Genomic DNA, 17564 nt, shown 5'->3' on the forward strand with positions numbered 1-17564 from the left:
GTTCATTTTGTTTAAAGCTAAATGTAGATTTGCACCAGTGAATGCTTTCACTGAGATACAAATGTTCATTATATTGTATAATCATTGACACTGTAAAGATAATGATATGCTTCTAAGCATCATAGTTAGGTCTTTGTGAAGCTGAATTTACAATAAAATTTCATATGCAATATTATTAGCCCAGTGGTATAAGTGGTAAAAGGCTAAACCTGGGCTAAATTTCGGGGCCCCCTGAGGTTGGGAACGGAGGCAGGGATGGGGGGTGGGGAGGCCTGAAAACGCCGGTTGACCCATTCCCAGAACTGGAAGTGTTCACTGGGGCAGGGGGGGGGGCGCATTGGGATCCCACCTGCCATCCCTGATTGGATGGCAAGCCCGTTCCCTGGCCTTTAATTGGCTGAGGATTTGAAAATCCCAGTGGGTGCGCTTAAGGCACGCCGTGTGGGTTCGGGACCTGGAAGCAGCCCCCATTTTCGATTCCTGATCCTTGATTGAAAACCCAGCCCTGGGAAACAGAACGATAAATCACAAAAATCAAATGTGCATATTTTTAGCAATTTATTTTCAACTGTTTTTGTTTGTGCTTTCCCTACCCCTTTCAGTCTTGTAATAGATATTATTCTCTGTGATACAATGGTACAAGGCTGCATTTAAGGGCCTGGAGTTAACCAACCTTTGATTTCCCCTCCTTTTAGTGTGGAAGGACCTTACCTCCACCTGTTGTCTTATCCTTCTGATAAAAAGGAATTTTCCAAGTAGGAAATCATGATTATGAACCTGCCACTCTATGAAGAAGATTAAAGGGCATTCAAATTCATAAGAAAGCATGAAATGAGGAAAGGCCATTAAGTCAAAGTACAATCACTTCCTGTCATCCTGCTGAAGGAAAATTCTGTGTAAATACTACTTCTAAAGAGCCAATTTTAAGAATAAAACATGAATTGTTTAATACTGTATCTGATGTATCCAATGCAATAGACTGTCATTGTCTGTTATACATTCCAATATGTGTGAAAATAAAGTTTCTTGCTTCTTTTACACAAATGTTCTTATCTCTTCAGACTCAACATTTCAGTACATTAAAGGGTATGCTGATGAAAAGCCTAAAGATGGAATTTACTCCAAAGGCCTCCAGTGTGTAACCATTCTGATTGGGGTGTATAACAGAAGTTCTGGGCTACCCATAATGGGTGTCATCAACCAGCCATTTATAACCCGTGATCCAGTTAGTCTCAGGTAAAAAAAAAATGGAGCCTACATTATATTAACTGTGTAATGTATTGTACTGGCATACAAGCCTCAAAGTCCAATTTTGAGCATAGAAGCTTTTCAACAATAGTAAAGTTTACATGTAGGAAAAAGCTTCCAAAAATCTGCTTATCAAATGATGACAGAAAGAATGAATAAATGTGCTTTTTTAGGTTTCTCAGTAAATTGACTAGAGATATGAGAGTAATTTTAACCTAATCGGTTCAGCAGGAAACTGATGTGATCAGATTGCCCACCCATTTTACTTTCCATTAACTTCATATCGCGTCATTATATACATGCTGACCTCTACATGGGGCATTCCTGTGTCCAGCCAGATTTACCTCTCTATTGTTTCTCTCATCCCCATGACCACTCTGGACTGCCTGTGTTATGATCCCATTAAGGACTGTTAACTTTTAAAAAGAGAAAGGTGAATTCCCAGTTATTACTGAAAGAATTAGGCCACATGATTTCACGTTTTAAACGAAAATGTTACTTACAAGCAAAACACTATTAACAAACAACACTACAACCTGAATCATTTATATTTTAAACTTAAATACCTTACAGACCACTCCTGCTTGTGGATCTTGGTGGCATGTTTGCGTTGGCTGGGACCAATCCAAAGTGTACCACAGCTCTTGGGAATTCACTTTGATTTCTCTGATTTCTCAGCTGTCTTCTGAGATTTGAGAATTCCTGGGGATTCTCCCTCTAGCTTTGGCTAGGCAAATTCTCCAGTTCACCTTCAACACCTCATGAATCTGGTTTTCCCAGCTTGAGCACAGGCCTGCCTCAAAGCAGAAACATCCTTGGTTCCTAATGGCCTCTTTGCTCCTGAGTCCAGTTGCTCCCAAAACCAACAACTTTCCAAAAGCCAACTGCTTGACTGTGTCAGCAAACACACAAAAAAAACTCTGATCCCAAAAGGCATCTCCCTAGCAACATCTGTCTCTATAGCAATGTGGTACATATGGAATGTCCCAGATGGCAATTTAAGCTAATTATTTCCAACTCCAAATCTTCCCTCTGTTCTGGGAGATCATATGTATAATTTAAACCCATGATGGAGGTAGTTGCAGACACACGTCTTCACACTTCTCATTATGGCATTACTAAATAACCATGGGCTACCCTTTGATTTGTAACCACCCCAGGGTTGTTTGTGAGCTTCTCAAACCAGGTGTTTTAATTTCTTGCATTAAAAAAAATTCAATTCTCAAATTAAAAATGACCTCTAGAAAATTAAGATAAACTATTAACCAGACGATTGTCACACCTGCCTCACATTAAGTCATGGAATTTCCTCAAAATGAAGATCAAGAAAACCAATCAATTTTTTAAATACTTCCCTCATGAGCATTCTATGGACGTGGACCCCAAGATCCCTCTGTTCCTCCACACTGCCAAGAATCCTGTCTTTAAGCCTGTATTCTGCATTCAAATTCGACCTTCCAAAATCAATCACTTCACACTTTTTCAAGGTTGAACTCCATCTGCCACTTCTCAGCCCAGCTCTGCATCCTGTCAATGTCCCGTTGCAACCTACAACAGCCTTCCACACTATCCACAACTCCAGCAATCTTCGTGTCATCGGCAAACTTGCTAACCCAGCCTTCCACTTCCTCATCCAAGTCATTTATAAAAATCACAAAGAGCAGAGGTCGCAGAACAGATCCCTGCGGAACACCACTGGTCACCGAGCTCCATGCTGAATACTTTCCATCTACTACCACCCTCTGTCTTCTATGGGCCAGCCAATTTTGTATCCAGAGAGCCACCTTTCCCTGTATCCCATGCCTCCTTACTTTCTGAATGAGCCTACCATGGGGAACCTTATCAAACGCCTTGCTAAAATCCATATACACCACATCCACTGCTCTTCCTTCATCAATGTATTTTGTCACATCTTCAAAGAATTCAATAAGGCTTGTGAGGCATGACCTGCCCCTCACAAAGCCATGCTGACTGTCTCTAATCAAACCATGCTTTTCCAAATAATCATAAATCCTGTCTCTCAGAATCCTCTCCAATAATTTGCCCACTACCGACGTAAGACTGACTGGTCTATAATTCCCAGGGTTATCCCTATTCCCTTTCTTGAACAAGGGAATAACATTTGCCACCCTCCAATCATCCGGTACTACTCCAGTGGACAGTGAGGACGCAAAGATCATCGCCAAAGGCGCGGCAATCTCTTCCCTCGCTTCCCGTAATATCCTTGAGTATATCCCGTCTGGCCCCGGGGACTTATCTGTCCTCATATCATTCAAAATTTCCAGCACACCCTCCCTCTTAACCTCAACCTGTTCGAGCATATCAGCCTGTTCCACGCTGTCCTCACAAATGACCAGGTCCCTCTCACCAGTGAATACTGAAGCAAAGTATTCATTTAGGACATCCCCTACCTCCTCCAACTCCAGGCACAAGTTCCCTCCACTATCCCTGATCGGCCCTACCCTCACTCTGGCCATCCTCTTGTTCCTCACATAAGTGTAGAACGCCTTGGGATTTTCCTTAATCCTACCCGCCAAGACTTTTTCATGTCCCCTTCTAGCTCTCCTAAGTCCAGTCTTCAGTTCCTTCCTGGCTACCTTGTAACCCTCTAGAGCCCTGTCTGATCCTTGCTTCCTCAACCTTAAGTAAGCTTCCTTCTTCCTCTTGACTAGCTGTTCCACATCTCTTGTCATCCAAGGTTCCTTCACCCTACCATCCCTTCCTTGTCTCATCGGGACAAACCTATCCAGCAGTCGCAGCAAGTGCTCCCTAAACAACCTCCACATTTCTGTCGTGCATTTCCCTGAGAACATCTGTTCCCAATTAATGCTCCCCAGTTCCTGCCTAATAGCATTGTAATTCCCCCTCCCCCAATTAAATATTTTCCCTTCCCGTCTGCTCCTGTCCCTCTCCATGAATATAGTAAAAAGGTCAGGGAGTTGTGATTATGTTCTATGTTCTATGAGCATTCTGAACCTCCATGCTCTATAAACTCCAACCAGTCCACAACTCCATCATCCCAATTGTTTGCATTAAGTTCCACACTCCCCCACCATAACCCCCCCCCCCCCCCCCCCACCCCACCCCTGGCCACCTGACCTATTAAATTTAAGATCCTTATGCTTATCCACAAATTGTTTGAAGACCTGGCTCCATCCTATCGCCACCTCTTTTAGCCTTGGGTCCTCTTTTGTGCCTTTCAATCCCGATTCCGGTTTTTATGCATCTTCCCCTCCCTTCACTCCATCATTCATAGGAGAACTTTTCACTGCCTCAGCCATACACTCAGGAACGTCCTCCCTAAATCCTTTCTTCTCTCTATTTCCCACTCTTGCCTTTAAAAACTCCTTAAATATGTTTGTGCCATTTGATGTAGAAAAAAAACATTAAAAGTAGGCAAATTGAGACAATGTAGTAGAGAGAAAAAAAGGGAAATTCTCAGGAGCGTTGAGCACCCCATGAAATGTGTGCTGCTTAGGAGATGTACGTGACAGAATAAATCCAAATTCAGTACATGATGCCAGCCTGTACTGTGGACCTAAGGACTGTAGATGGTGCTGTTGTAAAATAATTAGGCTTTGTCTACTGCGTAACCCATCGTTATAGGTGAACTGAGCAGCCATAATAACTGACTCCAACAACAGTGGCAGCTGTATCAGGAGGTCATTGCTGTGTACAGCAGTTTGCATTTCCTTCATGTTATTTTTAGCAAGTTGGATGTCTGACTCCATTGCTGCTGCTAAATTTTAAACTACACAAAAAGTAGTTTTGGGCCTAATCCTTAAGATAGGCTGTCAATAATACACACGTGCACACACTCATGTATGCACTCCCACACATACACCCACCCCTCCCTACATACACGCATTCATGTTATTCATAACAGGCCCAAGTGTGCTTTCAAAGCCAATACTAATATTTAACAGTGATTTTTTTGGGGGGCAGGTAACATCACCAAAGATGACGGGTGGAACACTGCTCTCTGGTCTCTGTTAATGCTACTGTAGAATGAAAATACCAGTTATTGCATGAGAGATTAATGACTGAATTCTGACTCTCCCTTCACTTTTGATGCATTGTTCTTCTTCTAATTCCAGGGATAAGTAGTTTGGAGAAAAGGAGCCAATGCTTCTTTTGTCTTACAACTGGAAATAAATACAACTATCTATGCATAGCATCATTGAAAGTTTAAGGCACAGAAAGGGGCCACTTGGCCCATTGTGTCTGTTCTGGCCTTTCTTAATCCCCTTCCTATCGCGTCTGAAAACCCTGTAACTAGGAACGTTGAGCTGCCATTCCTGTCCCTCCTTAAGCCATGTTTCTGTAATAGCTATGCTATCGTATTGCCACGTGTCTATCTGTGCCCTCAGCTCATCTGCTTTATTTGCGACACTCCCTGCATTGAAGTAAATACCTTTGAGCACTGCCAAGCTTTTTTTTTTCTAACCCTTGTTTCCTCTGTCTTCCAGACTCATCCATTAATTTTCCGCCTTACATTTTAATTTCTGATTTTGTCCCAGCTGAGTCTACCCTCAGGTCCCCATCCCCCTGCCAAACATCAATGTTATTATTTGTACCAGATGATCTAAATCATGTCAAGACATGCTGAATGCATATATACTGAGCTCCTAAATGCTTAAATGTAGGGAATATATTGTGAAATCTTATATCTGCACATACAAAATAAAAATGCTCTGTGCTTCTAAAAATACTTGCAGTTTGAATTTACTATGGCCTATTCATGTCCTCTACGTAATACTGTTGTAAATAGCCAGGTTTATTTACTCTATGTCTTAAAATATTAAAGAGTTATGGGAGTCTGGGAAGGAGTTACTAGTTTAGTTTAGTTTAGTTTAGTTTAATTCTTCAAAGTATTCCCCCATCTTGTACAAAAATCAATGTATTCACAAGAATCTTATTTGACGCTTTTATAAAAACTTAATTTTTATTACTGAAATAAAGATACTCAAATTTGGTCTCCCTCCTTACTAGGCCATTCAGGTGATGTGGCCAATAGGGAGTGTCCCAGTGTGTCTGGAACAATTAAACAAATAGCAGATGAATTTTAATGTAGATGTAAATGTACTGATTTGCACTGACTGTTAGGTGGTGAGTCCAGTTCTGGTGGGATAATCTACAGGTATCTCCTTCCAAAGAACCACAAAAATTTGAGGGACAATTTAATGCAGATAATCTGGTAATGCATATTGGAACACAAAACACACAATATCTATACGTAGTGTCGATAGCTCAATTGGCAGAGGTCAAAAAGAAAGAGGGCTTAGATTACTGGCAGTTCATTGAAAGTATCCAATCAATGTGAAGCTGTCATTAACCAAGCTAATGAAAGGATGAAACTGTAACTCAAGGGCAATTGAATATAATTCAAAACAAATTATTGCAACCTTGTACAGATCATCTCTGAAGCCAAATTTGGAATTCCCTTTGTATCTTATTTTTAAAAGGACAACATAGAGTATTCAGAGAAGGACAAGGACTTGGGACTTGGGGTTCTAAATACTGAAAAGTCACAGCATTAAATTTAATTTTAATGCAAAAAGATTGAGTTGGGATAGGATCAAAGGGGGTGAAATTGTTCTTTTTGTGGTAGCATGAAACAAGTGTTACTGAAACTACAGTCCGTTTTACAACCGGGCTGATTTTCTTTTCAGTTGTTGGACAGTAATTTGGCAGGGCCTAAAATGGATTGTGGATTTGTTATTGAACAATTTCACACCTTGAATATTTAAAATACTGGAGGAATGAATAATATAGATGGAAACAGATTATTTAATTTGCACTGAGTATAGAACTAGAGGTTATAGAACCATAGAAAAATTACAGCACAGGAGGAGGCCATTCAGCCCATCGTGTCTGTGTCAGCCAAAAAAACTAGCCGCCCAATCTAATTCCACCTTCCAGCACCTGGTCCATAGCCTTGCAAGTTACAGCACTTCAGGTGCATGTCCAGGTACCTTTTAAAAGAATTGAGGGTTTGTGCCTCCACCCCCATTCCTGGCAGTGAATTGCAGACACCCACCACCCTCTCGGTGAAAAACTGTTTCCTCATGTCCCCTCTATTCCTTCTACCTTAAATCTGTGCCCCCTGGTAATTGACCTCTCCGTTAGGGCAAACAGGTCCTTCCTGTCTACTCTATCTAGGCCCCTCATAATTTTGTACACCTCAATTAAGTCATCCCCCAGCTTCCTACAAAACAACCCTAGCCTATCCAATCTTTCCTCATAGCTGCAACTTTCAAGCCCTGGCAACATTCTTGCAAATCTCCTCGGCGCTCTCTCCAGAGAATGAATATTATTATTATTGAGTATCATATTGTTCTTGTTATTAACATGCCTTAAAGAAGATGAAATTAAAAGATTTTCATTTCTGCACAAGATAATGAATATATGGAATAGACAGTATCAAACACTAAGCCTGTACAATATATCCTTTAATTATCCGGTAGGAAGGTCATTTAGAAAATGCCTGCCAAAGATCGCAAGACAGTTTGCAGAGGTTTCTATTCAGACAATGTTTCTATTCTATACAATGTTAAGTCCTCACGATGAATTTTTAACGTCTTATTTTCTTCTACTGTGATTTCCCTGTATCACTTCCTGTAAAGCTGTACAGACAAACTGGCAACTAAGTCTCAGGCCTTTTGCCTTTGTTACTGTATCATCAGATGCTAGGAAATGTATAAGCTGCCGAGATGGGTTGTCTTTCTGATTTAATCTCCTTTCCTGTTGGGGTCAGGCCTTTATCCATAAAGATAGATTTTCCAAGTGTTCGCTCAGAACAAGATATCTGATCCTGGCGTATTGGATGGTCTTGCCAGAGCAGAGTGAGGCCTGATAGCACTTGATGTGGTTCAACCAGACCATTGATGCTTGGCTAAACCAATTAAAACATAAGCACATAAGAAATAGGAGCAGGAGTAGAGCATTTGGCCCTTTGAGCTTGTTCTGCCCTTCAGTAAAATCATGGCTGATCTTCTACCTCAACTGCACTTTCCAGCACTATCCCCATATCCCTTAATTCCCTTAGTACCCAGAAATCTATCTACCTCTGAATTAAAAACATAAAATGCTGGAAATACTCAGTAGGTCTGGCAGCATTTGTGGGATGAGATACAGTTAACGTTTCAGGTCTGTGACCTTAGTTTAAATGGTGCTCTATTTATTTGACAAGGTAGATGTTAAGAAAATGTTTCCACTGGGTGAGGAGTCTAGAACACTGGGTCACAGTCTTAGAATAAGTGTTGACCATTTAGAACTGAGATGAGGAGAAATTTCTTCACTCAGAGGGGTGTGAATCTTTAGAATGAACTATTCCAGAGAGCTCTGTATGCTCATTGAGTATATCCAAGACAAAGGTCAAAAGCAAAATACTGCAGTTGCTGGAAATCTGAAATAATAACAGAAAATGCTGGAAATACTCAGCAGGTCTGGCAGCCATCTGGCATTTTCTGTTTTTATTTCAGAGGTCAATAGATTTTGGGGTAATAAGGGAATTAAGGGATATGGGGGTAGTGCAGGAAGGTGGAGTTGAGATAGAAGGCCAGCCATAATCTTGTTGAATGGTGGAGCAGCCTCAAAGGGCCAAATGTCCTTCTCCTGTTCCTATTTCTTACGTTCTTATGCCCTAACTGGCTTAGCCATCTATCGATGCTCTGACCGGACTATATCATGTGCTATCAGGGCTCACTCTGTTCTAGCAAAGTCATTCATTACTCCAGGATCATTCTGGAATGCAGAGTTAATTTTTGCTTCTTTCATCCACTATCAACTGTATCCTTAACTCCACTTCCCCCTCCACCTTTACCTTCGTTAGCAGGTGTAAGCAGCTCATGCACTTCGATGTTACAGTGACTGAGACCATTCATTATTGAGACCATCCATTTACCTAACTCTGCTGCTTTGCCCTATTCCCCTTGCCATTCTAGCCCTGGGATCACGTCTGGCTTGACTTTCTCTCCTGTCTCCCATCATGCCTTCTCTAAGCTCAGCTTATCCATAAAACCCACCTCTCTTGACCCTATTCCCACTAAACTGCTGACCGCATAGCTTCACTTCCTGGCCCCCATGCTAGCTGGTTTTGTAAATAGTTCCTTTTCCTCAGGTATATCCCCCTGTCTATCAAATCCACCATCATCACCCACCTTCCTTAAAAACATACACGCTTGAACTATCTGTCCTCACAAACCACCCCATTATCTCCAATTTCTCTTTCTTCATCAAACCTGTTGTAGCCTTCCAATTCGATGACCATCTTTCCTGCAACTCCCTCTTTGAATTGCTCCAATCAAGTTTCCTTGCCACAGCACTAAATGGCCCTAACCATTGGCACAAATTTCATTGTCTGTAGCCATGGTTCATTATTCCTCCTTAGCCTGATTAATGTCCCTGCCGCCTTTGATACCTTTCTTCCTTGATTGTCTCTCCTCCATTGTCCAGCTGATGCTGCTGCTGCTCTTGATTGGTTCCATCTTATCTATCTGATCATACCCACAGCAACTCCAAAAGTAACATATCTTCCTGCCTCTCTGATGTTACATCTGGAGTTACACAAGGGTCTACATTCCCCCTTCCTCTTCTTCGTCTTCAGTTAAACACTGAGAAGACCAAATCCATCATCTTTGACCCCTGCCACAGATTCATACCCTCACCACCTGTTGTATCTCCAGCTATTGCCTCTGGCTGAACCAGACTGTTAGCAATCTTAGCATTCTGACCCTGAGCTGTGCTTCTGCTCTGTAAACTCTATCACAAAACTGCCTACTTCCACTTTTGTAACCATTACCAATCTCTGCCCTATCCCAACTTATCTGCAGTTTAACACCTAATCCATGCTATACACATACTATAGGCTCGACCTTTTAATGATTTACATTCTCCTGCAAACTACCCATACTCTTCACAAAGTCACCAATCACCTCTGTCGTTACTGATCTGTAGTGGCTCCTAGTTCCCCTATGCCTCAGACTTAAAATTCTCAAGCTTGTGCATAACTTTCATCATCATCTTGCCATTCCCTAATGCTGTTACCACCTCCAGCTCTACAAAGGCACCAACCCCCTTTCCCCTCCAGCCACCTACCCCTGTGCCTTTGATCACCTAGGCCTCATGCTCTGACATTTCCTCCCTAACCCCTTTCACCTATCTGCTCCTTTAAGACTCTCTTTAAAACCTACCTCTTTGACCAAGTTTTTGGACACTCCTGATATCTTTTTTTGGGTTCGGTGTATAATCTTTTTAATTGTGCCTCTATGAAGCAACTTGGGATGTTGTCCCATGATAAAAGTGTTACAAAAATGCTACATAAAAGTTATTGTTGTTGTAAACTCAGTAAAGGGATACCCTTCTGACTGAGAAGTGCGAATTAATTTTTGTTGTTGCCAAATATTATGACATGATGATGCAATTTGTGTGAACCTACATCTTTAGATGATGTTATGAAATCAATAGTGTGCATTATAGCAGTGGAAATAATGGGTGTCTGGTCTCTTTCCCCACAGGAAAGTTTACATGTCACACAGACTGGAATTCTTTGCAACATTTATATAACTATGTATTTGCAAAAACAAATGTGAAAAACATTCAAAACAACTGCTTCATTTAGTAATTTTAGGCAAGGGTGTTGAGGGATAAAACCAAGGTGGGTAAATGGAGTTAAAATACAGATCAGCCATGATCTAATTGAATGGCAGAACAGGCTCAAGTGGCTGAATGGCCTACTCCTCCTGTCCCTATGTACTGTTTCTACATAAATGGGTCAAAATAACAAATCTTCATTTAATATTGTTTTTCTTCTCAGATGGAGAGGACAGTGTTTCTGGGGGCTTTCTTATAAAGATATCAACATATGTTCACTGCAAAATCAGGATGTAAATGCTACTGCACAACGAGCTGATGATCAGTGCAAAGATCCAAGGCAGGATGAAGACCTGCAACCTGGAGACAATAATTTGTCAGTTGTCATGAGTACGAGTGAAAATGAAAGCATCAAGATGGCACTGTCCATGCTGCAGTTGTACTATGCAGCTGGTGCTGGCTACAAGAGCCTCTGTGCTGTGCAAGGCTTTGTCAGTGTCTATCTTTTGTCTGAGGACACCACTTTCAAATGGGACTGCTGTGCACCTCATGCTATATTAAGATCCTTGGGAGGAGGTATGGTAGACTTTAGAGAATGTTTGAAAAGAAGAAAAGGTGGTAATTTGGATGAACTTCCTGAGCTGATCTATAATACGCCAGTGAATGGGGCCACCGGGGTAGACAAATGGGCCAATAAGGGGGGCTTAGTAGCTTACAGATCTCCCAAGCATTTGGATACCATCATGAACATCATTTCTAAAGTAAACCTCTGATAACAGTTGCATTTTTAAATTGCCTTTCCATTTAAAAGGGCAGTTGAGCATTCAGTATAGGAAGTATACCTTAGCTTGTTAAAATCTTTTAAAAACATACAGTTCATATATCAGATTTGGACATCACATACTTCACTTAGCAATATAACAAAACAAAAGAAAATGTCACATTATAGAGTCAGGTTAACAGTACGAAATTTAAAAGGAGATTATATAGTGTTTGTTTAAGCAAGAATTAAGAGCACAAGCATGGAGACAAAACTCCAAGATTGTAAGATGACAATTTAACTACCATGCAGCCACTAACACTATATATTCTGTATTTCAGTTCTTGAATTATATATATATTTCCTATGGTAACATGAATTCCAGTGAAACCCAGACAGGTATAAACCAGAAACTGAGCAGTGTCCAGGACTAGACCACTTTACTATGGTATTCTTTCAGTTGTAAAATTATACTGTTGATATTTTGTTTTCAAATTCACACTCAGGTCAGTAAGCTCATTGTGGGCTATATATAAACTACTCCTGAAGACTCAGGTTAGTTCTGAATTTAAAAGTGCCAGCTAAATAGATTAAATCAAAGTGCACCAACGTCCATTCAAATTAAAAGCTGTCTGAATCAGATCTGTAAGTTTCAGATAGATTTTACCTGAATAGAGATCAGACAAAGGATCCCCAACCCATCTCACCTTGGGATTCTTCATCAAGATAGACCTACAAGGTACAGACTCAAGTTCTTTGATCAAGTCAGAAAGTTTATTAAGCTTAATTCATATATACAAAGTTAATACTTAACAACAGCAATAGTCATGCCACAACACTCAGCACTGGTTCTTGCTTCTGAGCTTGCTGGGGTACGGACTTCTCTCCTCCTTCTTCTCTTGCTGTGATCTGACCATGGTCTATCTTCTACTAAGGCTGCCAACGATGTTCTTTTGACCCCTCTCTAAGTGTGCCGACGATGTCCCATAACCCCTTTTATCTTTCCTGGGGAGCTGGGATCTTACCATATTAGTTTATGAATTGTTCCAAGTATCCTAATTGGTCCAGGTTGATAACATTGTTAGAGCCTAGTTAGTTAATGGTTCAATCTACACACTTTACAGATGCTTCCTGTTTCTTCCTACTTTAGCAAGGATCCTAAAGGTCACATTCTTTCTGATACCAACCATTTTTGCAATTCTGCAGTTTCACATTTATTTCATCTTGCCTCCTGCAAGGAGTGCTCAGGTCTTCAACCCATCTTTCCCATTGTTCTTACACAAAGGTTTAAACAGAGTATAGCCTTGAAAAACCATTTCATAATAAAGCAAGCATTACCTTAAACATACTTCAATATATTAATATACATAGCATATTATTAGTTTAGCTGTCCTTATTTTTTACAAACCATAAAATATGTCACGGTCCATAGCCCCTACAATGTGGGCACCCTTCCAGCTGCATGACTTCCCCTTTCCATTTTAGGCTACATGCAGTTCCACGCACACACATCTCAACATGACATTTTGACATATTTCAGTGAAGATGACCATCATGCTTTGCAATCCAGCCTTGATATTACAGTTCTTGCATAAAAGATATTACAAAGTTATTCATAAAAGTAAACCATGAAAATGCTCTAAACCTTACAGATCCTTTCTTATTTCCAACCTGGAACACCTTTATTGTGCTTCAGATTGGAAACACTGTATATTTTCATCAATTTATGCATTTCAAGTTCACTTTAGTGCAAACATAAAATAATAATGCTTGAATTTATATAGAATCCTACCATGTTAAAATATTTTGTAACAGTTCACATAAGGAATGCTTTTTGAAATGCAGTCACTGCTTTGTAGGCAAGCAAGGTCCACCTTGGGGGCAGGACTTAAGCTGTGCAGGTTGAAACATGCTTCCTACAGATGAAAAGCAATTGGGATCAGAGGCCTGGCTAATATTTGTGTTGTACCTCTTTACTCATGACAATCGAATTGCAGCACCCCTATAACTACCCTGACTGAGAACTCAGCATAAACCAGGGACTGAATCTGGGAGCTTCCTGCTCTATGTAGCTCAGTGCTGCACTTTTCCGCTGAACTAAAAGAGAGTTATTTTAATTATGACACACTTTAAAAAATTATTTGTACTTGTACCTAAAAGAAATTGTTGTAGAAATACCTTTTTGAGATTATGCAGTATAACTGGGACAACTCCACAGACTCAAATATTGATCACATATTATGCTTCCCAGAAAAGATTCACTAGATATTTTTCTAACTTCACATGTTTCCCTTGGAAACAGTGTAATGTAGTGGGAGACTTTGCAGGCTGATTAACAGATAGGCCACAATGTAACCATCATTATACCAGCCAATAGGATAGTCCCATATGGTGAGAAGGTTTTAAAGGCTCCCACAACTCATACAATGAGGGGGGGGGAGGGGCCACTGACACCCACAAGACGCAAATATCCCCGATTAATGTCAAACCAGAGTTCAGAGCTGGAGTTCCTATCAGGATTGTCGGCAACCTTCTGACTCAGAGGCAGGAATACTACTACTAAGCCAAAGGCTCGCTGCATATAAGCTGCAGTGTAAACAGCGGATAAAGATGAATCAATTCAATTAAATCAATCAAATGTATTAATTGGTGCTATAATGTGCTGCAGCAGATCTAAGGGACCAAACTTTCCTCTACATTGTCAATCCACTAACCAGACTACCCACTAACTCTCCAAAAGAATTTCAGTATGCACAAATCAATAGAAAAAATCTGTTACCTTTGTTATGTTTGATAATTGAGCAGTCTTATACACTTGTGTTTTACAGTAAACTCATATTTATGGTGTATAACTAAGCTGCAATCTTTACTGCGAGTGAATACTGTTGTTTTACTAAACATTGTGCAAAGAAGTACAGAAGACATATTTAAAGATGCTTTTTCACAAGCCAAGTGGTTCAGAAAAGCTTGTCAGTTGTTTGCAGTAGCTTATGTGAGCTTTTTGCTAAAAGACATACATACATGTATAATATATTATGATTAAATAGAGATGTTACCAACATTGATGTGCAATACATGTGTAAGATACCTCTAAACTATGTAAATAAATTTGTACCAGGTGTTCATGGGAGAAGGTGAATTGTGAAATACGTATATAAATTAAGGATGCAGGATGCAGTAAAGTCGGGCGGACTGTCTCCTGTGTACTTACTCCTGGATGCTATAGACACGTGATTATCTAGAGACTTTCTCATGACTGAAATGTTCTGCATTCCACTCTGTAGTTATTCTGTTCATTGTACATCATTAGTTCAAGTTCTGCCCTCTCTTCCTCCAATAATTTATTCCTCTGAACTCTGCTTTCCTGATTTGAGGTAGTGATTAATGTGGTTTGTTGCTCTGTAGATGCTCCCTTCCAAGCTGACATTCCCCTTGTACAAATCTAGATCTGACCTTGATCCTGCTGCACCTGACATACATGGATGTACTTTTCTTGAACATTCTCCACATCGTGATCAGGAAATAAAGGATTGGCTGCTTTTACTTCTCCCTACACACAGACTACTGGGATCATCTGCCACCCTGGCTAAGATCCATTATGATCAGCACAGACCAAGGATTGAAATTGAGGCCATTCTATGATAAGACTTTTAATACATTTTAAATATTTTGGGACTGAATTAACTAATGAGCAAGTTCATTTATGTCAAATGCACCAGAGATTGGACATCTATGCTATACTGTCACCTTGAAGGCTTCTGCTGACTCAGTAGGGGTGAGGGGGAGGTGGGGGGGGGGGAGTTTTATCAGGGGTGGTTGCGTGGGTTTGGGTGTGAGAGGGAGATGTAACTCGGAAAAATGTGAATGTGTCAAGAAGCTGGCTCCAACCTGCCAACTTCTGCATTTAACTGCAATGCATTAGGCTGCATGCAAGCAACCACCTCCAGTGAGACAGGTTGTCAATTTCAATATGTTAATCATTCAATTACAGTGATATTAACATGGCTTTTGCAATTTAACTGTGGGTCCATAAAGGCCTGCTCGAGTCTGGAAAAAAAACCCGACCCAAACCTAACAGAACCACATCGGACCCGAGCCCGCCCCCGCCCGAGTCCTTCCATTTTTTCCCATGCCCGACCTGACCCGGGCCCTAACCGACCACCGGAATGTTCACTTTCTCCAGCTGACAGCATTCGTTTTACATCCATAGTGCACTCACTGTACTTACCACTTTTGGATGGATGGCATGGAAGGAAGCTGCTCATTTGCTCACTGCGCAGACTCAGAGTCTGTGGAGTCCGGATGCACGTTTCCCTCCTTGACGTCCGGGACTCCCAGCTAAGCCAGGCAGGCTTTTCAAGTTTTGACACTTACTTACTCAACTTCCCTTTTCTTCCCAGCAGAACAAAAGGTAGTACTGTGTGTGCCCGACCCGGACCCAGCCCAACCCGACCCGAGCCCGAAAGCTGGACCCGGAAGAGTGACCTGACCTGAACCCGACACATGTCGTCAGGTCCTGTCGGGTTCGGGTCAGGTAGCAGGCCTTTAGGGTCCATGGGTTTTCCGCACTTCCTGGAACTTATCTGAAAGTAAAGTTAGCAGTTGGCGGCCCACAAGAAGGGTGACTGATGGCTTGTTTACTAGGTCAGGCAATTGTATACACTTTTCCTGTGATGATGCCAGTCAGAATGAGTGGGTGCTCGGGTTTGCGGCTCTGGCTGGCTTCCTACAGGTGCAGGAGGTCATCAATTGCATCAACTTTTGGGCAGCGCAGTGGTTAGCACCGCAGCCTCACAGCTCCAGCGACCCGGGTTCAGTTCTGGGTACTGCCTGTGCGGAGTTTGCAAGTTCTTCCTGTGACCTGTGTGGGTTTCCTCCGGGTACTCCGGTTTCCTCCCACATGCCAAAGACTTGCGGGTTTATAGGTAAATTGATCATTGTAAATTGCTCCTAGTGTAGATAGGTGGTAGGAGAATTGAGGGAAGGTGGGGATGTGAGAGGGAAATGGGATTAATGTAGGATTAGTATAAATGGGTGGTTGATGGTCGGCACAGACTCAGTGGGCTGAAGGGCCTGTTTCAGTGCTGTATCTCTCTATGACTCTATGCACAAATGTGGCAATTAAGGCTCCCCCAGATCACCCAGGAGTGTTTGTCAATGGCAAGGAATTCCGGCCCATCAATGTGCACCTGGTGTGAAACCACAAAATGTTTTTTATACAGGCGTGTGCAAGATTTCCAGACAGCTACTATTATGCTTTCAGTCTGCAGCAGTCCACCCTCCCTGATCTCACCTTAAAGCAAACCTAGCAACTGGCTGCTCACAGAAAAAGGATATTCACTTATAAAGTGGCTGATGACACTCATGAGGAACCTGAACAGTGAGGCCCATATGAAAGCCATATGACAACCAAATGTGTCATTGAACAAACCATCGTCATGCTGAAGATGCAATTCAGGTGCCTGGATAGATCTGGGGATGCCCTTCAGTACACACCAGCAGGGGTCCCCAGAATAGTAGTTGTGTGCTGTGCTTTATACAGAATTGCACAGCAGTGAGGTTTGGATCTCCAGGAGTAACTAGACGCAGAGCACAGAACCTCTTCAGGCAACTCTGAGGAAAAGGAGGAGGCGTACGGTGATGTGGGTAATACACCAGCAGTGCTCATTGCTGCCCGGGATACCCAGGATGCTCTCATTATTGCGAGGTTCACTTAGGTTCCACCAGTCCACAACCTGACAACCACATGCACAAGCCAGTTCCCTCCAACCCCTGCCCCCACCCCCTGCCACCATGATACAAACACAGTCTTTCAAACAACTAAGTATCCCCACTTCGTAAAAGACATGAGATCTTGGGCTTCCTAAATAGAGGCATTGAGTACAAAAGCAAGGAAGTTATTGTTAGGCCCCAACTGGAGTATTGCATCCAGTTCTGGTCACCACACTTCAGGAAGGATGTG

The 17564-nt window shown here is 41.7% G+C and overlaps 1 protein-coding gene across 2 annotated transcripts in view; it reads left to right on the forward strand.

The window, feature by feature from the left end:
• Positions 1-14783, forward strand: part of LOC137372142 (inositol polyphosphate 1-phosphatase-like) — a 67154-nt gene extending 52371 nt beyond the window's left edge. Inside the window, exons 5-6 of one of the 2 annotated variants that reach the window (XM_068035637.1) lie at positions 1062-1236; positions 11066-14782. In XM_068035637.1, the coding sequence (XP_067891738.1) occupies positions 1062-1236; positions 11066-11615 (725 nt within the window). In that variant the 3' untranslated portion in view covers positions 11616-14782. Of the gene's footprint in view, positions 1-1061; positions 1237-11065 lie in introns of both variants that reach the window. The other variant, XM_068035638.1, reaches the window with a different exon arrangement.
• The last annotated feature ends 2781 nt before the right edge of the window (positions 14784-17564 follow it).

The sequence above is a fragment of the Heterodontus francisci genome, chromosome 7, assembly GCF_036365525.1.
Source record: "Heterodontus francisci isolate sHetFra1 chromosome 7, sHetFra1.hap1, whole genome shotgun sequence".
In the NCBI taxonomy this organism is placed as follows: domain Eukaryota; kingdom Metazoa; phylum Chordata; class Chondrichthyes; order Heterodontiformes; family Heterodontidae; genus Heterodontus; species Heterodontus francisci.